We start from the raw sequence: 21829 nt of genomic DNA, 5'->3' as shown, positions 1-21829 counted from the left end.
GTTTGATACAGATATCATCAGAGTTCATAGTGTTTGATACAGATATCATCAGAGTTCATTTTGTTTAATACAAATATCAGAGTTCATAGTGTTTGATACAGATATCATCATAGTTAATTTTGTTTGATACAAATATCATCAGAGTTCATATGTTTGGTACAAATATCATCAGAGTTCATTTTGTTTAATACAAATATCAGAGTTCATAATGTTTGATACAAATATCATCAGATTTCATAGTATTTGATACAGATATCATCAGAGTTCATTTTGTTTAATACAAATATCAGAGTTCATAGTGTTTGATACAAATATCATCAGAGTTCATAGTGTTTGATACAAATATCATCAGATTTCATAGTATTTGATACAGATATCATCAGAGTTCATTTTGTTTAATACAAATATCAGAGTTCATAGTGTTTGATACAGATATCATCATAGTTAATTTTGTTTGATACAAATATCATCAGAGTTCATATGTTTGGTACAAATATCATCAGAGTTCATTTTGTTTAATACAAATATCAGAGTTCATAATGTTTGATACAGATATCATCAGAGTGCATAGTGTTTGATACAGATATCATCAGAGTGCATAGTGTTTGATACAGATATCATCAGAGTTCATTTTGTTTAATACAAATATCAGAGTTCATAGTGTTTGATACAGATATCGTCATAGTTAATTTTGTTTGATACAGATATCATCAGAGTTCATTTTGTTTAATACAAATATCAGAGTTCATAATGTTTGATACAGATATCATCAGAGTTCATATGTTTGATACAGATATCATCAGAGTTCATTTTGTTTAATACAAATATCAGAGTTCATATGTTTGATACAAATATCATCAGAGTTCATATGTTTGATACAAATATCATCAGGGTCCATAGTGTTTAATACAGAAATCATCATAGTTAATTTTGTTTGATACAGATATCATCAGAGTTCATTTTGTTTAATACAAATATCAGAGTTCATATGTTTGATACAAATATCATCAGAGTTCATATGTTTGATACAAATATCATCAGGGTCCATAGTGTTTAATACAAATATCATCAGGGTCCATAGTGTTTAATACAGATATCATCATAGTTAATTTTGTTTGATACAGATATCATCAGAGTTCATTTTGTTTAATACAAATATCAGAGTTCATAATGTTTGATACAGATATCATCAGAGTTAATATGTTTGATACAGATATCATCAGAGTTCATTTTGTTTAATACAAATATCAGAGTTCATAATGTTTGATACAGATATCATCAGAGTTAATATGTTTGATACAGATATCATCAGAGTTCATTTTGTTTAATACAAATATCAGAGTTCATAATGTTTGATACAGATATCATCAGAGTTAATATGTTTGATACAGATATCATCAGAGTTCATTTTGTTTAATACAAATATCAGAGTTCATATGTTTGATACAAATATCATCAGAGTTCATATGTTTGATACAAATATCATCAGAGTTCATATGTTTGATACAAATATCATCAGAGTTCATATGTTTGATACAAATATCATCAGAGTTCATATGTTTGATACAAATATCATCAGAGTTCATATGTTTGATACAAATATCATCAGGGTCCATAGTGTTTAATACAGAAATCATCATAGTTAATTTTGTTTCATACAGATATCATCAGAGTTCATTTTGTTTAATACAAATATCAGAGTTCATATGTTTGATACAAATATCATCAGAGTTCATAGTGTTTGATACAGATATCATCAGAGTTCATTTTGTTTAATACAAATATCAGAGTTCATAGTGTTTGATACAAATATCATCAGGGTCCATAGTGTTTAATACAGATATCATCATAGTTAATTTTGTTTGATACAGATATCATCAGAGTTCATTTTGTTTAATACAAATATCAGAGTTCATAGTGTTTGATACAGATATCATCAGAGTTCATTTTGTTTAATACAAATATCAGAGTTCATAGTGTTTGATACAGATATCATCAGAGTTCATAGTGTTTGATACAGATATCATCAGAGTTCATAGTGTTTGATACAGATATCATCAGAGTTCATAGTGTTTGATACAGATATCATCAGGGTCCATAGTATTTCATACAGATATCATCAGAGTTATAGTGTTTTATGCAGATATCATCAGAGTCCATTGACTGTAAACAGACTTGTTTCTGTCTCTCTCCTCCAGAGAAGTATAACTTCCTGGGTATCAGTATCGTGGGGCAGAGTAACGACCGGGGGGACGGGGGGATCTACATCGGCTCCATCATGAAGGGAGGAGCTGTGGCTGCAGATGGCAGGATAGAACCTGGGGACATGCTCCTACAGGTACACCCACTATTAATGGACCTAACGTTTATTCTATATGTGCCAGTGCTTGCAAATGGAAAAACTTGCTTTGTGATTTCCATAGCATTCCCAATAATGTTTGGATACAGTGTGTTTGACACAATGAGGGAAAGGGGAAACAGGTCCTGTGTTTCTGCCTAGCTTTGTTGTGACCTATTGACAACCATCTGTAATGGTCCTCATCACTTCCCTCCCCATAACCCTCTTTTCTATGAGTTGTTTTTCTGTCTTTCCTTTTCCTCCCTGTGTTTAGTTCTCTTTGACGTGTGTATGGCTGGACTCAGACTAACCTCTCTGGCCACGCCTCCTCTTGTACACAATATACATGGTGGCTGATCTCTAGTTATTGTGGATTCAGCATTTATTAACCTAATTTATTGGGGAGCCAGTGTGTTTTTCCACCCATACATACATGCAGTATAAAGCTGCTTAGGATTTACTAGCTTTTATATGCGTCTGAAAGCCCACGTGTGTGTGTGTGTGTGTGTGTGTGTGTGTGTGTGTGTGTGTGTGTGTGTGTGTGTGTTTGTGTGTGTGTGTGTGTGTGTGTGACACAATAGTGCCCTGGATAATTAACTTGTAGACTGCAGAGTCCTAAAGCACATGTTTATTTTGTGTTTCTTTATTCACTTGTTCGTTTTGGGGCGGGGCGGCAGGGTAGCCTAGTGGTTAGAGCGTTGGACTAGTAACCGGAAGGTTGCGAGTTCAAACCCCCGAGCTGACAAGGTGCAAATCTGTCGTTCTGCCCCTGAACAGGCAGTTAACCCACTGTTCCCAGGCCGTCATTGAAAATAAGAATTTGTTCTTAACTGACTTGCCTGGTTAAATAAAGGTAAAATAAAAATAAATAAATAAAATTGTCCAACCACTTGTTCCTTTTGTCCAACCACTTGTTCCTTTTGTCCAACCACTTGTTCCTTTTGTCCAACCACTTGTTCCTTTTGTCCAACCACTTGTTCTTTATGTCCAACCACTTGTTCTTTATGTCCAACCACTTGTTCCTTATGTCCAACCACTTGTTCCTTATGTCCAACCACTTGTTCCTTTTGTCCAACCACTTGTACCTTTTGTCCAACCACTTGTTCCTTTTGTCCAACCACTTGATCCTTTTGTCCAACCACTTGTTCCTTTTGTCCAACCACTTGTTCCTTTTGTCCAACCACTTGTTCCTTTTGTCCAACCACTTGTTCCTTTTGTCCAACCACTTGTTCCTTTTGTCCAACCACTTGTTCTTTATGTCCAACCACTTGTTCTTTATGTCCAACCACTTGTTCCTTATGTCCAACCACTTGTTCCTTATGTCCAACCACTTTTTCCTTTTGTCCAACCACTTGTTCCTTATGTCCAACCACTTGTTCCTTTTGTCCAACCACTTGTTCCTTTTGTCCAACCACTTGATCCTTTTGTCCAACCACTTGTTCCTTTTGTCCAACCACTTGTTCCTTTTGTCCAACCACTTGTTCCTTTTGTCCAACTACTTGTTCCTTTTGTCCAACCACTTGTTCTTTATGTCCAACCACTTGTTCTTTATGTCCAACCACTTGTTCCTTATGTCCAACCACTTGTTCCTTATGTCCAACCACTTTTTCCTTTTGTCCAACCACTTGTTCCTTATGTCCAACCACTTGTTCCTTTTGTCCAACCACTTGTTCCTTTTGTCCAACCACTTGTTCCTTTTGTCCAACCACTTGTTCCTTTTGTCCAACCACTTGTTCCTTATGTCCAACCACTTGTTCCTTTTGTCCAACCACTTGATCCTTTTGTCCAACCACTTGTTCCTTTTGTCCAACCACTTGTTCCTTTTGTCCAACCACTTGTTCCTTTTGTCCAACCACTTGATCCTTTTGTCCAACCACTTGTTCCTTTTGTCCAACCACTTGTTCCTTATGTCCAACCACTTGTTCCTTTTGTCCAACCACTTGATCCTTTTGTCCAACCACTTGTTCCTTTTGTCCAACCACTTGTTCCTTTTGTCCAACCACTTGACCCTTTTGTCCAACCACTTGATCCTTTTGTCCAACCACTTGATCCTTTTGTCCAACCACTTGATCCTTATGTCCAACCACTTGACCCTTTTGTCCAACCACTTGTTCCTTTTGTCCAACCACTTGTTCCTTATGTCCAACCACTTGTTCCTTATGTCCAACCACTTGTTCCTTTTGTCCAACCACTTGTTCCTTTTGTCCAACCACTTGATCCTTTTGGCCAACCACTTGTTCCTTTTGTCCAACCACTTGATCCTTTTGGCCAACCACTTGTTCCTTTTGTCCAACCACTTGATTCTTTTGTCCAACCACTTTTTCCTTTTGTCCAACCACTTGTTCCTTTTGTCCAACCACTTGATCCTTTTGTCCAACCACTTGTTCCTTTTGTCCAACCACTTGTTCCTTATGTCCAACCACTTGTTCCTTTTGTCCAACCACTTGATCCTTTTGTCCAACCACTTGTTCCTTTTGTCCAACCACTTGTTCCTTATGTCCAACCACTTGTTCCTTTTGTCCAACCACTTGATCCTTTTGTCCAACCACTTGTTCCTTTTGTCCAACCACTTGATCCTTTTGTCCAACCACTTTTTCCTTTTGTCCAACCACTTGTTCCTTTTGTCCAACCACTTGTTCCTTATGTCCAACCACTTGATCCTTTTGTCCAACCACTTTTTCCTTTTGTCCAACCACTTGTTCCTTTTGTCCAACCACTTGTTCCTTATGTCCAACCACTTGTTCCTTATGTCCAACCACTTGATCCTTTTGTCCAACCACTTGTTCCTTTTGTCCAACCACTTGATCCTTTTGTCCAACCACTTGTTCATTTTAAAGACCTGATCTGTGAACATGGACATTAACTGCGTGCTTGTGTTCCCCAGGTGAACGATGTGAACTTTGAGAACATGAGCAACGATGACGCTGTGAGGATCCTGAGAGAGATTGTCTCCAAAACAGGGTAAGAGCAGTACTGTGTTACAATGCAGGATTGTTAACGATAACCCAGAAAACATTTCAAGCGATGTTCAAATGTTGCGTGTGAACATGGTCACAGGTCAGGACAGACAGTCAAAGAACATGGCTGTTGGGTATTTACAGGATTTAAAGCTGAGCGATGGTAAGACTGGAGTATATTAGTCTTTTATTAGAGGTATCAGTTGATGCTCACCTCTGATTGGATAACAGTGGGTTTGTATTTTAAACAGCTCCTGCATGATTGACTATTGATTGACTATTTTATTGTATTAATATTTCTCTCCATAAATCTTGTAGTTCAACCAATCATTTCCTTTCCTCTCTATTGTTTCCTCTTGTTCCTTTAACTGTGCAGGAGCTGTAGAAGTGAGTAGAATATGTATGTATTGTAACTGACGGTCTCCCCATGTGTTCTCCAGTCCTATTAGTCTTACTGTGGCCAAGTGTTGGGACCCGTCTCCGCGAAGCTACTTCACCATCCCCCGGGGTAAGACACTCACCGATGTTCCACCAACAACAGGTTATTACCACTTACAAACAGGGTTCTCAAACTCTGCTGGAAACTCACTTTAGAACCTTTTTAAATACTTTTTGAAACGTTTTGAAAATCTCAGTGTTTGTGCTTATAAATTCATGTGGAGTAGAAGTTTCACCACAAATACTGGATAACTCACAGTATATGATGGAGGTTATGTGTTCTAACTGGCTGTGTGTGTGTGTGTGTTATGTTATGTTTGTGCAGCTGAACCAGTGAGGCCCATCGACCCTGCTGCCTGGATCTCCCACACAACTGCCCTGACCGGACCCTACCCACACTACGGTATGACCACACTATGACCATAGTCACACACACAAACTATTGCAATCACTAGACATAGCTGCACTCTCACAGTACTAGAAAGGCCACATACAGAACATGTCTGTGAATGTGCTGTGTCTCAACCTCCTCTCCCCTTCAGAATTTGACGACTTGCCGCTATCTGCGAGTAAGACGGACATATCAACCATCGTCAAGGTGATGCAGCTGCCTGACTCTGGTCTGGAGATCCGGGACAGGATGTGGTTGAAGATCACCATTGGCAACGCTGTCATCGGTGAGAGGGACACTGATAACTACTAATAATGTACCATTTAAATTGAGTAAATTAAGAACTTAAAGTTGGACTTGAAACAGCAATCACTTCCCTTACTGTTAAACTGTGATGTTTTTTGCAAAACATTTCCTTGATAGTGTCAACATAACATCTACTTGCTTGATGTGGTGTAGTTAGTATATGCTATCAGTATTATAGGGTAATATAATCCTGTATGAGTGTGTGCTGTTGTAGTGCAGACTACAGTCTTCTTATCCTGTGTGTGCTGCTATGTCACGTGGCGGACTGGCTCTACTCGACGTTGTGAGGTTGTGATTCAGACTACAGTCTAAAACAGTGTGTTGCTGTGTGTGTCGCTGTGCCAGGTGCTGACGTGGTGGACTGGCTCTACTCGACGTTGTGAGGTTGTGATTCAGACTACAGTCTAAAACAGTGTGTTGCTGTGTGTGTCGCTGTGCCAGGTGCTGACGTGGTGGACTGGCTCTACTCGACGTTGTGAGGTTGTGATTCAGACTACAGTCTAAAACAGTGTGTTGCTGTGTGTGTCGCTGTGCCAGGTGCTGACGTGGTGGACTGGCTCTACTCGACGTTGTGAGGTTGTGATTCAGACTACAGTCTAAAACAGTGTGTTGCTGTGTGTGTCGCTGTGCCAGGTGCTGACGTGGTGGACTGGCTCTACTCGACGTTGTGAGGTTGTGATTCAGACTACAGTCTAAAACAGTGTGTTGCTGTGTGTGTCGCTGTGCCAGGTGCTGACGTGGTGGACTGGCTCTACTCGACGTTGTGAGGTTGTGATTCAGACTACAGACTAAAACAGTGTGTTGCTGTGTGTGTCGCTGTGCCAGGTGCTGACGTGGTGGACTGGCTCTACTCGACGTTGTGATTCAGACTACAGTCTAAAACAGTGTGTTGCTGTGTGTGTCGCTGTGCCAGGTGCTGACGTGGTGGACTGGCTCTACTCGAGGGTGGAGGGCTTCAAGGACAGGAGAGATGCCAGGAAGTATGCCAGCAGTCTGCTGAAACATGGTTATCTGAGACACACCGTCAACAAGATCACCTTCTCAGAGCAGTGCTACTACACCTTCGGAGACCTCTGCCAAAGTACTGACACTGAGCCACTTTGACAGTCATATATTATCTACTGGATTGTATCGTAGAAGTGTATTTTTACTTGTGTTAAGTGTACTGTAGAGTCCAATGTGTTAATTGTACTGTAGAGTCCAATGTGTTAATTGTACTGTAGAGTCCAATGTGTTAAGTGTACTGTAGAGTCCAATGTGTTAATTGTACTGTAGAGTCCAATGTGTTAAGTGTACTGTAGAGTCCAATGTGTTAAGTGTACTGTAGAGTCCAATGTGTTAAGTGTACTGTAGAGTCCAATGTGTTAAGTGTACTGTAGAGTCCAATGTGTTAAGTGTACTGTAGAGTCCAATGTGTTAAGTGTACTGTAGAGTCCAATGTGTTAAGTGTACTGTAGAGTCCAGTGGCAGAGTGTTTTTTACCTGTCATGGAGGGGCTACCTCACTAACTCTCTCTCTCTGTCTGTATGTCTGTCTGTCTGTCTCTCTCTCTCTCTCTCTCTCTCTCTCTCTCTCTCTCTCTCTCTCTCTCTCTCTCTCTCTCTCTCTCTCTCTCTCTCTTTATTATCTTTTGCTCTCTCTTTCAGACATGGCGTCTCTCAACCTGAACGAGGGTTCCAGTGGTGGGGGCTCTGAGCAGGACACCCTGGCCCCCCTCCCCCCCCCTGCCACCAACCCGTGGCCCCTGGGGGGTCAGCCATTCCCCTACCCCCCCTTCCCCTCCGCACCTGCAGGCTTCCCTCCGGGCTACTCAGACCCCTGCCACAGTTTCCACAGTGGGAGTGCTGGCAGCCACAACAGTGAGGGTGAGTCTGTAGGTCAGGGCTGCTAACTCTAACTTCCTCATCAATATGAATGGGTCAGAGTGGATGACTCATTTGACCATATACTGTATGTCACCACGTTACTTTTCATGACAGCTAATGTCAACTGTTAACAAAATATTGTATTTAAATTCCATAAGGAATTTACATGATTTCTGATTGTGGAAAGTTCTTTACTCTCATTTGTCTCACTACTCATATCGTATTTCAATAGAATAGCCTACTTCTCTTATTGTTGGGACAATTCTTTTTGATAAACAGGAAGAAATACATACATGTATACAACACATTTTCCAAAAAGTAGTAGCATTAGTCACGTAAACACAGAAATAAACAAATGGCACATTGGATTCCTAATTTTAAAAATAAGTGGTGCTTTTCTTACTGAGGAGACAAACTGACACAACTTACTCATCATTCACTTTTGTTTTTATATCTGAAGCAACAAGTTAAATAGTCAAAAAAAAAAAGCTTTTGCACTGCTACATTTCTTTTGAAGTTTTTAACAATCCAAGAAGTTTGCAGCCATGAGTAGTTCCAGGTTAGCCTGCTTGGCCTGCTTGGAAATGAAGTTGACATAAGATGTCACACGCACAGAGATACATATTTATTTAATAGAGGGTGTTCTAAAATGGTCTTATATTGTCAAGGTCGATCATGAGTCAACATGGTTCATGCAGAGGACAGCTCTTCAGTACTGGGTGTGTACACTAAGGACCGTATCCGCTTTTGGCTGATTATTGCTTGCACAAAATGATCAAATGAGGTCCCACCCTCCCAACAATTCTTGAACTATATTTTGTTTGATTTCAACATGATTTCAACACATTACATTGCTCTTTTTCTGCTGCACGGTTTGTAATCGTTCCGACATGGTACTGCACTGAGGGAGAGAGGCATCAGGGTGGGGTGGTCATAACTAGCCTGCATGGAGATTTTTGGTCTTTTGTTTCACATTTGTCATCGTATTGCTCTTCTGTCTGATTTCCAGCTTCTGTTCAAATCACTATGAAGTCAATCATCCAGACGTTGTCATCACATGTTTTTAGTCATCTCCCATTATTTCAAAGGGATTCCCATTGCATTCAGACCTCATTGTCCTGGACTGTTCTGATACGGTAATGAGCCAGTTCCTTAGGGCTGAAGAGTCATTAGGATGAGTCATCAGTAGGACAGTTGTAGGACCCTCAGTATGTTTACATCTCATCTTCATCTTTTACATAAGTTGTTTTATTCCCTTTCATATTTTGCTGCATGTCTTGATTGACATTTGCAGTGTTTTTTTCATTTGGCACTTCCAGGCGAGCATTTGTGGATGTTCATCATGAGAATGTGAATGTGTGTGTGTGTGTGCGTGCATGCGTGCGTGCGTGTGTGAGAGAGAGAGAGAGAGAGTAATAGGACATTTGTTGGCGAGTATCTGAGGACATTTCATTGCTCTAACTCATCATTCAGTGAGTTTGCTGTAAAGTAAGTTAGGCTGCAGTTGGACCAGAACAGGATAGGGGATAGACTAGAATGAAATAGAGGGAGCCGCTCTGGGTTAGATGGGGCTGGGCTAGACTGGGTTAGATGGGGCTGGGCTAGACTGGATTTGAAAAGGGTAGGCTGGGTTGGGAGGTGACAGCAGTAGACAGGCTGGGTTGGGAGGTGACAGCAGTAGACAGGCTGGGTTGGAAGATGACAGCAGTAGACAGGCTGGGTTGGGAGGTGACAGCAGTAGACAGGCTGGGTTGGGAGGTGACAGCAGTAGACAGGCTGGGTTGGGAGATGACAGCAGTAGACAGGCTGGGTTGGGAGATGACAGCAGTAGACAGGTTAGGCTGGGTTGGGAGGTGACAGCAGTAGACAGGCTGGGTTGGGAGGTGACAGCAGTAGACAGGCTGGGCTGGGAGGTGACAGCAGTAGACAGGCTGGGTTGGGAGATGACAGCAGTAGACAGGCTCGGTTGGGAGGTGACAGCAGTAGACAGGTTAGGCTGGGCTGGGAGGTGACAGCAGTAGACAGGCTTGGTTGGGATGTGACAGCAGTAGACAGGCTGGGCTGGGAGGTGACAGCAGTAGACAGGCTGGGCTGGGAGGTGACAGCAGTAGACAGGCTGGGTTAGGAGGTGACAGCAGTAGACAGGCTGGGTTGGGAGGTGACAGCAGTAGACAGGTTAGGCTGGGTTGGGAGGTGACAGCAGTAGACAGGCTGGGTTGGGAGGTGACAGCAGTAGACAGGCTGGGTTGGGTGGTGACAGCAGTAGACAGGTTAGGCTGGGCTGGGAGGTGACTGCAGTAGACAGGTTAGGCTGGGTTGGGAGGTGACAGCAGTAGACAGGTTAGGCTGGGTTGGGAGATGACAGCAGTAGACAGGCTGGGTTGGGAGATGACAGCAGTAGACAGGCTGGGTTGGGAGGTGACAGCAGTAGACAGGTTAGGCTGGGCTGGGAGGTGACTGCAGTAGACAGGTTAGGCTGGGCTGGGAGGTGACAGCAGTAGACAGGTTAGGCTGGGCTGGGAGGTGACAGCAGTAGACAGGTTAGGCTGGGTTGGGAGATGACAGCAGTAGACAGGCTGGGTTGGGAGATGACAGCAGTAGACAGGCTGGGTTGGGAGGTGACAGCAGTAGACAGGTTAGGCTGTGCTGGGAGGTGACTGCAGTAGACAGGTTAGGCTGGGCTGGGAGGTGACAGCAGTAGACAGGTTAGGCTGGGCTGGGAGATGACAGCAGTAGACAGGCTGGGTTGGGAGATGACAGCAGTAGACAGGCTGGGTTGGGAGGTGACAGCAGTAGACAGGCTGGGTTGGGAGGTGACAGCAGTAGACAGGCTGGGTTGGGAGGTGACAGCAGTAGACAGGTTAGGCTGGGCTGGGAGGTGACAGCAGTAGACAGGTTAGGCTGGGCTGGGAGGTGACTGCAGTAGACAGGTTAGGCTGGGCTGGGAGGTGACAGCAGTAGACAGGTTAGGCTGGGCTGGGAGGTGACAGCAGTAGACAGGTTAGGCTGGGCTGGGAGGTGACAGCAGTAGACAGGTTAGGCTGGGCTGGGAGGTGACAGCAGTAGACAGGTTAGGCTGGGCTGGGAGGTGACAGCAGTAGACAGGTTAGACAGGTTAGGCTGGGAGGTGACAGCTGTAGACAGGTTATGCTGGGTTGGGAGGTGATAACAGTAGACAGGTTAGACAGGTTGGGCTGGGCTGGGAGGTGACAGCAGTAGGCAGGTTATGCTGGGTTGGGAGGTGATAACAGTAGACAGGTTAGACAGGTTGGGCTGGGCTGGGAGGTGACAGCAGTAGGCAGGTTATGCTGGGTTGGGAGGTGACAGCAGTAGACACGTTGGGTTAGGAGGTGACAGCAGTAGACAGGTTATGCTGGGTTAGGAGGTGACAGCAGTAGACACGTTGGGTTAGGAGGTGACAGCAGTAGACAGGTTATGTTGGGTTGGGAGGTGACAGCAGTAGACAGGTTGGGTTAGGAAGTGACAGCAGTAGACAGGTTGGGTTGGGAGGTGACAGCAGTAGACAGGTTATGCTGGGTTGGGAGGTGACAGCAGTAGACAGGTTATGCTGGGTTAGGAGGTGACAGCAGTAGACACATTGGGGTAGGAGGTGACAGCAGTAGACAGGTTGGGTTGGGAGGTGACAGCAGTAGACAGGTTGGGTTGGGAGGTGATAACAGTAGACAAGTTATGCTGGGTTAGGAGGTGACAGCAGTAGACAGGTTGGGTTGGGAGGTGACAGCAGTAGACAGGTTGGGTTGGGAGGTGATAACAGTAGACCAGTTATGCTGGGTTAGGAGGTGACAGCAGTAGACAGGCTGGGTTGGGAGGTGATAGCAGTAGACAGGTTATGCTGGGTTAGGAAGTGACAGCAGTAGACAGGCTGGGTTGGGAGGTGATAGCAGTAGACAGGTTATGCTGGGTTAGGAGGTGACAGCAGTAGACGGGTTATGTTGGGTTAGGAGGTGACAGCAGTAGACAGGTTGGGTTAGGAGGTGACAACAGTAGACAGGTTATGCTGGGTTAGGAGGTGACAGCAGTAGACAGGTTATGCTGGGTTAGGAGGTGACAGCAGTAGACAGGTTATGCTGGGTTGGGAGGTGACAGCAGTAGACAGGTTAGGCTGGGTTAGGAGGTGACAGCAGTAGACAGGTTATGCTGGGTTGGGAGGTGACAGCAGTAGACAGGTTATGCTGGGTTAGGAGGTGACAGCAGTAGACAGGTTATGCTGGGTTAGGAGGTGACAGCAGTAGACATGTTATGCTGGGTTAGGAGGTGACAGCAGTAGACAGGTTATGCTGGGTTGGGAGGTTATAACAGTAGACACGTTATGCGGGGGTGGGAGGTGACAGCAGTAGACAGGTTAGGCTGGGCTGGGAGGTGACAGCAGTAGACAGGTTAGGCTAGGCTGGGAGGTGACAGCAGTAGACACGTTAGGCTGGGTTAGGAGGTGACAATAGTAGACAGGTTATGCTGGGTTGGGAGGTGATAACAGTAGACAGGTTATGCTGGGTTAGGAGGTGACAGCAGTAGACAGGTTAGGCTGGGCTGGGAGGTGACAGCAGTAGACAGGTTAGGCTAGGCTGGGAGTTGACAGCAGTAGACACGTTAGGCTGGGTTAGGAGGTGACAGCAGTAGACAGGTTATGCTGGGTTAGGAGGTGACAGCAGTAGACAGGTTATGCGGGGTTGGAAGGTGATAGCAGTAGACAGGTTATGCTGGGTTAGGAGGTGACAACAGTAGACAGGTTATGCTGGGTTAGGAGGTGACAGCAGTAGACAGGTTAGACAGGTTAGGCTGTGCTGGGAGGTGACAGCAGTAGACAGGTTAGACAGGTTAGGCTGGGCTAGGAGGTGACAGCTGTAGACAGGTTAGACAGGTTAGGCTGGGCTGGGAGGTGACAGCAGTTGACAGGTTATGCTGGGTTAGGAGGTGACAGCAGTAGACAGGTTATGCTGGGTTAGGAGGTGACAGCAGTAGACAGGTTATGCTGGGTTAGGAGGTGACAGCAGTAGACAGGTTATGCTGGGTTGGGAGGTTATAACAGTAGACAGGTTATGCGGGGGTGGGAGGTGACAGCAGTAGACAGGTTAGGCTGGGCTGGGAGGTGACAGCAGTAGACAGGTTAGGCTAGGCTGGGAGGTGACAGCAGTAGACACGTTAGGCTGGGTTAGAAGGTGACAGCAGTAGACAGGTTATGCTGGGTTGGGAGGTGACAGCAGTAGACAGGTTATGCTGGGTTAGGAGGTGACAGTAGTAGACAGGTTATGCTGGGGTGGGAGGTGACAGCAGTAGACAGGTTAGGCTGGGCTGGGAGGTGACAGCAGTAGACAGGTTAGGCTAGGCTGAGAGGTGACAGCAGTAGACCCGTTAGGCTGGGTTAGGAGTTGACAACAGTAGACAGGTTATGCTGGGTTAGGAGGTGACAGCAGTAGACAGGTTAGGCTGGGCTGGGAGGTGACAGCAGTAGACAGGTTAGACAGGTTAGGCTGGGCTAGGAGGTGACAGCTGTAGACAGGTTAGACAGGTTAGGCTGGGCTGGGAGGTGACAGCAGTTGACAGGTTATGCTGGGTTAGGAGGTGACAGCAGTAGACAGGTTAGCCTGGGCTGGGAGGTGACAGCAGTAGACAGGTTAGGCTAGGCTGGGAGGTGACAGCAGTAGACAGGTTAGGCTGGGCTGGGAGGTGACAGCAGTAGACAGGTTCGGCTGGGCTGGGAGGTGACAACAGTAGACTGGGTTAGACAGGGTTGGGAGGTGACAGCAGTAGACATTTTAGACAGGTTAGGCTAGGCTGGGAGGTGACAGCAGTAGACAGGTTAGACAGGTTAGGCTGGGCTGGGAGGTGACAGCAGTAGACAGGTATGCTGGGTTGGGAGGTGACAGCAGTAGACAGGTATGCTGGGTTGGGAGGTGACAGCAGTAGACAGGTTAGAGAGGTTAGGCTAGGTTGGGAGGTGACAGCAGTAGACAGGTTAGAGAGGTTAGGCTGGGTTGGGAGGTGACAGCAGTAGACAGGTTAGAGAGGTTAGGCTGGGTTGGGAGGTGTGTGTAACGCTGTTGTTCCCTCTGTTTCTGCTGGGCAACGGTAGACTGATGGACCAGGTAGTCCCTGGACTCTGGGGATCCGGTAAGCTAACAGCTAGCCCACTCGCTACCCCTCTACTTCTCTGCTACCTGTACCTCTCTACCTCTCTCTCTCTCTCTCTCTCTCTCTCTCTCTCTCTCTACCGCTCTATCTTTCTCTCTCTACCTCTCTCTCTCTACCTCTCTCTCTCTCTCTCTCTCTCTCTCTCTCTCAATCCATTGCAACTCTTTATCTTGCCTCCTCTCTTGCTCTTTGCCCTCTCCTCTCTCTACATCTCTTTTTATTTCTGTCTCTCTTTAGATATATATACAGTGGGGCAAAAATGTATTTAGTCAGCCACCAATTGTGCAAGTTCTCCCACTTAAAAAGATGAGAGAGGCCTGTAATTTGCATCATAGGTACACTTCAACTATGACAGACAAAATGAGAAGAAAAAAAATCCAGAAAATCATATTGTAGGATTTTTAATGAATTTATTTGCAAATTATGGTGGAAAATAAGTATTTGGTCACCTACAAACAAGCAAGATTTCTGGCTCTCACAGACCTCTAACTTCTTCTTTAAGAGGCTCCTCTGTCCTCCACTCAACTTGTTATCAGTATAAAAGACACCTGTCCACAACCTCAAACTGTCACACTCCAAACTCCACTATGGCCAAGACCAAAGAGCTGTCAAAGGACACCAGAAACAAAATTGTAGACCTGCACCAGGCTGGGAAGACTGAATCTGCAATAGGTAAGCAGCTTGGTTTGAAGAAATCAACTGTGGGAGCAATTATTAGGAAATGGAAGACATACAAGACCACTGATAATCTCCCTCGATCTGGGGCTCCACTCAAGATCTCATCCCGTGGGGTCAAAATGATCACAAGAACGGTGAGCAAAAATCCCATAACCACACGGGGGGACCTAGTGAATGACCTGCAGAGAGCTGGGACTCAAATCCTGCAGTGCCAGATGTCCTCCTGCTTAAGCCAGTACATGTCCAGGCCCGTCTGAAGTTTGCTAGAGAGCATTTGGATGATCCAGAAGAAGATTGGGAGAATGTCATATGGTCAGATGAAACCAAAATATAACTTTTTGGTAAAAACTCAACTCGTCATGTTTGGAGGACAAAGAATGCTGAGTTGCATCCAAAGAACACCATACCTACTGTGAAGCATGGGGGTGGAAACATCATGCTTTGGGGCTGTTTTTCTGCAAAGGGACCAGGACGACTGATCCGTGTAAAGGAAAGAATGAATGGGGCCATGTATCCTGAGATTTTGAATGAAAACCTCCTTCCATCAGCAAGGGCATTGAAGATGAAACGTGGGGCCTCCATGGTGGCGCAGTGGTTAAGGGCGCTGTACTGCAGCGCCAGCTGTGCCATCAGAGACTCTGGGTTTGCGCCCAGGCTCTGTCGTAACCGGCCGCGACCGGGAGGTCAATGGGGCGACGCACAATTAGCCTAGCGTCGTCCGGGTTAGGGAGGGCTTCGTCGGTAGGGATGTCCTTGTCTCATCGCGCACCAGCGTCTCCTGCGGCGGCCCGGGCGCAGTGCGCGCTAACCAAGGTTGCCAGGTGCACGGTGTTTCCTCCGACACATTGGTGCGGCTGGCTTCCGGGTTGGATGCGCGCTGTGTTAAGAAGCAGTGCGGCTTGGTTGGGTTGTGTATCGGAGGACGCATGACTTTCAACCTTCGTCTCTCCCGAGCCCGTACGGGAGTTGTAGCGATGAGACAAGATAGTAGGGGAGAAAAAGGGGTAAAAATAAGCATTTCAAGGTCCTGGAGTGGCCTAGCCAGTCTCCAGATCTCAACCCCATAGAAAATCTTTGGAGGGAGTTGAAAGTCCGTGTTGCCCAGCAACAGCCCCAAAAAATCACTGCTCTAGAGGAGATCTGCATGGAGGAATGGGCCAAAATACCAGCAACAGTGTGTGAAAACCTTGTGAAGACTTACAGAAAATGTTTGACCTCTGTCATTACCAACAAAGGGCCAAAAGTATTGAGATAAACTTTTGTTATTGATCAAATACTTACTTTCCACCATAATTTGCAAATAAATTCATTAAAAATCCTACAATGTGATTTTCTGGATTTTTTTTCTCATTTTGTCTGTCATAGTTGAAGTGTACCTATGATGAAAATTACAGGCCTCTCTCATCATTTTAAGTGGGAGAACTTGCACAATTGGTGGCTGACTAAATCCTTTTTTGCCCCACTGTATATATATACACCTTGTTCTCCTCATACCATAGCGTTTAAGGTTATTGTTTCCCGTGCTTCTCCCATGCCTCTCCCTCTGAGTGTTTGAGTGTATGCGTGTGTGAAGGTGTGTGTCCGTACTGTTTCTGCTCCTGCACCTGTGTCTGTTTGACTCTCCTCTCCTGACTGTCTGTTCTCCCTCTCTGCACCTGTGGGCATGTGTTGGTTGGTACTGTGCTGCTGTAGTCTCTGTCAGAGATGTGCATGATTCAGGAGGATCAGTTCAGGCCAAGCCTTGCACTATCATTCTCACTGCTAGGGGGCAATCATTCACCACTTTACCCAGTACTGTTGGGCTCATTGCTTATCGAAAGGTGGGGGAAATGTTTGATCATGATGATAATGTTGTACACCTGTATCAGTACGATCGTTTTCATCTTTCTCTGTACAATTAAACACTGGAATACTGAATGGATGTCTTTCTCCGAGAACAGATGATAAAAGCACCATTTGTGGGGCTATTGCCAATGCAGTGCTCCAATGTTAAAATGTGATGATGCAGGTGTAGCGTTACATTTGTATCAATAAAATCCAGAGAGGAGTCCATAGTCAGCATTGATAGGTGATAGAGTGGCATCTCAACCTACTGGGCAAAAACTGGTTGAATCGACGTTGTTTTCACATAATTTCAACAACAAAAAGTTCAATGTGATGACGTCGAATCAACATGGAAAACTGATTGGATTTGGGAATGTCATTCTTTCACCCAACTTTTAACCTAAATCCAATTATATGAATTGTTTTGTTGATTTGACTTTGAATTCAGGTTAGTTGACAACTAACCAAATGTAAATCAAAACTACATGTTGGACTGACGTCTGTGCCCAGTGGGAAGTCGGTCTGAGATTTGCGGGAGAAAAAGCCAGGGAATTATCATGTGTTTGTCTTTGACTGTTAACAACTAGGTCTGTATAGTGGATGGGAATTATAATGAATGTTCAACCACCATGATTATCACAGCAATGGCAGCCAATTCAGCCATCTGTTCAAAATCAGCAATAAGTAGCTGCTGAGGTGGAGCTGCTGATGTGTGTCTGGTGTTGTTAAACCAGGTGAGAGACTGCCCAGCTGATGTGTGTGTGTTTCTGTCCTCTCCTAGGAAGCAGAAGCAGTGGATCCAACCCCAGTGTGGGTATTGGGACAGGGAAGGGCCCTAGCCGACGCTCCTCCCCACAAGAGAAGGGTCACAGATCCACATGCAGTGAATCCGAGCCACCGGGCATCCTAGGGGCGAGGCGCCCTGGTGATAGGTCCGCCAGCCAGTTGAGTCATCACAGCAGCCATGCCCACTCCAGCAACAGCCACGCCCGCTCGGGTTTCAGCCATGCCCAGTCTCACAGGAGCCACTGTCAGTCACTGAACAGCCACGCCCACAGCCACGCCTCCTTCACCTACAAACACGCCCCTTTCACCCAGCCTGGGCTTGGCTCATGTGGCCACAGTGAGCGAAGCCACGCCTCCTCCTACGGCCCCCCTGGCCTGCCCCCCCCATACTGCCTGGCCCGGTTGGCCCCTAAGACCTCCGTCAGCAGCAGCACCCCTCCCGGGGCCCCCCCAGTACGGGAGCTAGGAGCCGTCCCCCCTGAGCTCACGGCCAGCCGCCAGTCCTTTCAGCACGCTATGGGAAATCCCTGTGAGTTCTTTGTTGACATCATGTGACAGACAGGACAGTGCCTTTTAAAAACTTGCTGAGCACAAACAACTCCCCCGTCCAACTGCCTGACGCCTGACGCCTGTCCGTCCCGCCTCTCCTTTTCTTCTTTACCTCTCTGCTACTGACTATCCCTGAGTTAAGAATGTAGACGCTGGTCCCCTCCCTCCATCTGATGTCGGAGCAGGGGAAGACAGCAGACTAGAGCACCACAGAACAGATGAGAGTCCTGCTATCACACAAACACACAGAGCCTCAGTGTCTGAACTGGACCCCTGCCAGCTCCTTTGTATTGACGTGACATGTAGAGTTTGTGAAATCGATGTGAGTGTTGTTCAATATGGTGATCCTTGTGAGCTGCCACACAGACAGTCCAGTTCTGAGAGCATGTACTTACTCTATGTGGAGTATGACTACCTGCTGTTTGTAGAACCTGACATCCAGGCCAACTGACTGGGTCTGGATCTCAATCCCCCAGACCCACCCAGAGCCCTTGCCAATGGTCTAAAGGGAGAATCCATACACTGGAGAAGTTTAGTGATATTTATGTGATCATGATGTTGCATTGACGGTCAGTGTCATACCTCTCTCTATGACACATTTACAATCACACATGGTTTCCCTCTCTGTGACTCAGTGGCCAGGACTGTCCTAGCTGTGCTTTGTCCAATGTCTCATTAATAATGCAGTCAATTGGCCCGTGACCTCCACAACAGACATGTGTTTGAGGTCTACTACCTGAAACAGAACTAAGCTGATCATCACCAGTTAAAGACAACAGGGTCGCTGAAAGTGGATGGATGTCCCCCTCCAGTCATCAGTGTTGACAGAATCAGAGATAACCAAAGCTTCACACAGTGAGGTGTGTAGTTCTGTACAGTGTAGGTATTGTTCTGTGATATCACCAGATGATTTCTGATGAAAAATTATTATTTTGAAACAAATGAATACAGCTGTGTTTGAGTCTACCGACAACACACAAACGGTGTGGTGCATAAGACCTTTCTATCACGGCACTGTCCTAATTATTTGAGCACTTTTTAATTGTCTCGCTCTCTCTCTGGCCCTTTAGTATGAAACACTGTTTGCAATCAAAGCTTCGTCCGTCGTTTTGTTTCTTTACAAAAAGAGGAATAAATTGTACATAGAAATGTATTATATATAAGAATAAAAAAATATATATGTACAAAGATTTTGTCTGTTTTTCTCTTCTAAAAAACAACATTGTGAACCGTGCTTTTTAGTTGTACGTACAGAAACCAGAAAAAAAGGTTGGTTAGACAGCTTTTAACTGTATTACATGATGCTAAGTGTTATATGCTCAATGGTAGCCAATAGTCATAATTGCATTTACATTATTTAACCAGCAGTAGGAGACATCCAGCCATCTGAGGTATTTATTGTTATATTTTTCCTATTCCGTATTCACCCATTCAAGTGAACAATTAGTGAAATGTTGAATTTGTAGAATACATTTAGAAATAGCAGAAGTGATATGAGTGTTTTCAGATCAACATGAAATGTGTTCAAAAAGACTAGGCCAGATGTATAGAGTATCCTTCTGAGACACAGCAAAAAAAGATTTGGGAATTATTATATAAACTCAGCAAAAAAAGAAACTTCCCTTTTTCAGGACCCTGTCTTTCAAAGATAATTCATTAAAATCCAAATAACTTCACAGATCTTCATTGTAAAGGGTTTAAACACTGTTTCCCATGCTTGTTCAATGAACCATAAACAATTAATGAACATGCACCTGTGTAACAGTTGTTAAAACACTAACAGCTTACAGACAGTAGGCAATTAAGGTCACAGTTATGAAAACTTTGGACACTAAAGAGGCCTTTCTACTGACTCTGAAAAATACCAAAAGAAAGATGCCCAGTGCCCCTGCTCATCTGCGTGAACGTGCCTTAGGCATGCTGCAAGGAGGCATGATGACTGCAGATGTGGCCAGGGCAATAAATTGCAATGTCCGTACTGTGAGACGCCTAAGACAGCGCTACAGGGAAACAGGACGGACAGCTGATCGTCCTCGAAGTGGCAGACCACATGTAACAACACCTGCACAGGATTGGTACATCCAAACAACACACCTGTTGGACAGGTACGGTATGGCAACAATAACTGCCCGAGTTACACCAGGAATGCACAATCCCTCCATGAGTGCTCAGACTGTCCCCAATAGGTTGAAAGAGGCTGGACTGAGGGCTTGTAAGCCTGTTGTAAGGCAGGCCCTCACCAGACATCACCGGAAACATCGTCGCCTATGGGCATAAACCCACCGTCGCTGGACCAGACAGGACAGGCAAAAAGTGCTCTTCACTGACGAGGAGCAGTTGGATTCGGGGGGTGATGGTCGATTCACGTTTATCGTCGAAGGAATGAGCGTTACACCAAGGCCTGTACTCTGGAGTGGGATCGATTTGGAAGTGGAGGGTCCATCATGGTCTGGGGCGGTGTGTCACAGCATCATTGGACTGAGCTTGTTGTCATTGCAGGCAATCTCAACGCTGTGCGTTACAGGGAAGACATCCTCCTCCCTCATGTGGCACCCTTCCTGCAGGCTCATCCTGACATGACCCTCCAGCATGACAATGCCACCAACCATACTGCTCATTCTGTGCGTGATTTCCTGCAAGACAGGAATGTCAGTGTTCTGCCATGCCCAGCGAAGAGCCCGGATCTCAATCCCATTGAGCACGTCTGTGACCTGTTGAATGAGAGGGTGAGGGCTAGGGCCATTCTCCCCAGAAATGTCTGGAAACTTGCAGGTGCCTTGTGGGAAGAGTGGGGTAAAATCTCACAGCAAGAACTGGCAAACCTGGTGCAGTCCATGAGGAGGAGATGCACTGCAATACTTAATGCAGCTGGTGGCCACACCAGATACTGTTACTTTTGATTTTGACACCTCCTTTGTTCAGGGACACATTATTCACTTTCTGTTAGTCTCATGTCTGTGGAACTTGTTCAGTTTATGTCTCAGTGTTTGAATCTTATGTTCATACAAATATTTACACATGTTAAGTTTCTGAAAATAAACTCAGTTGACAGTGAGAGGACGTTTTATTTTTGCTGAGTTTATATTTTGGGTGGAAAAAAACACGTTACAAAGAAAATAATGCAACAAAAATATTTGTATACAATATTTGTACATTTTTATTGTATGTAAACTGTAGTGGCCATTAGGGTTAATAGTAAATATGAAACATTTGACATTACAGTAAATGGGGACAGTAGGTAAAAACCTAGTTAGCAGAGTACATTTATTAGCTAGCTCTTATTTAACCCTTTATGTTCGATTCGGCCTTCACCGTTTGTGTCCCGGGTAAATTTAACCCATACAGTAAGTACAGATAGTACATCAAGATAATAAATATATGATTTCATCCTCCCAAAACGCATTTTCCAGTAGTTGAACATGACCTCGTTCATATGCTCATCCCTCTGAGTTGATAGATCCAAGTGGTCCAAATTTAGAGCCAAATGTTTGATTACTAAACATGTTGTAAATCATACAATTATGACGTTTAAGACATTTTCATCAAT

The 21829-nt window shown here is 45.0% G+C and overlaps 1 protein-coding gene and 1 long non-coding RNA gene across 8 annotated transcripts in view; both read left to right on the top strand.

The window, feature by feature from the left end:
• LOC110532465 (segment polarity protein dishevelled homolog DVL-1) overlaps positions 1-19472 on the top strand; it is a 48288-nt gene extending 28816 nt beyond the window's left edge. For 2 of the 7 annotated variants that reach the window (XM_036988478.1, XM_036988476.1), the window contains 8 exons: positions 2199-2338; positions 5223-5299; positions 5736-5803; positions 6059-6136; positions 6276-6410; positions 7344-7511; positions 8077-8295; positions 17729-19472. In XM_036988478.1, coding sequence (XP_036844373.1) covers positions 2199-2338; positions 5223-5299; positions 5736-5803; positions 6059-6136; positions 6276-6410; positions 7344-7511; positions 8077-8295; positions 17729-18288 — 1445 coding nt within the window. In that variant the 3' untranslated portion in view covers positions 18289-19472. Of the gene's footprint in view, positions 1-2198; positions 2339-5222; positions 5300-5735; positions 5837-6058; positions 6137-6275; positions 6411-7343; positions 7512-8076; positions 8296-8963; positions 9015-14386; positions 14425-17728 lie in introns of all 7 variants that reach the window. The other 5 variants (XM_036988477.1, XM_036988475.1, XR_005053301.1 and 2 more) reach the window with 4 other exon arrangements.
• LOC118966077 lies at positions 11292-12652 on the top strand. The gene is made up of 3 exons (XR_005053302.1): positions 11292-11775; positions 11806-12605; positions 12641-12652. It is a non-coding gene; the product is annotated as an uncharacterized LOC118966077 (long non-coding RNA).
• Positions 19473-21829: the final 2357 nt, after the last annotated feature.

Source organism: Oncorhynchus mykiss, chromosome 9 (genome assembly GCF_013265735.2).
Source record: "Oncorhynchus mykiss isolate Arlee chromosome 9, USDA_OmykA_1.1, whole genome shotgun sequence".
Lineage (NCBI taxonomy): Eukaryota > Metazoa > Chordata > Actinopteri > Salmoniformes > Salmonidae > Oncorhynchus > Oncorhynchus mykiss.
The sequence above is the reverse complement of the archived record's forward strand: the minus strand, read 5'-3'. Positions and strand labels throughout refer to the sequence as shown.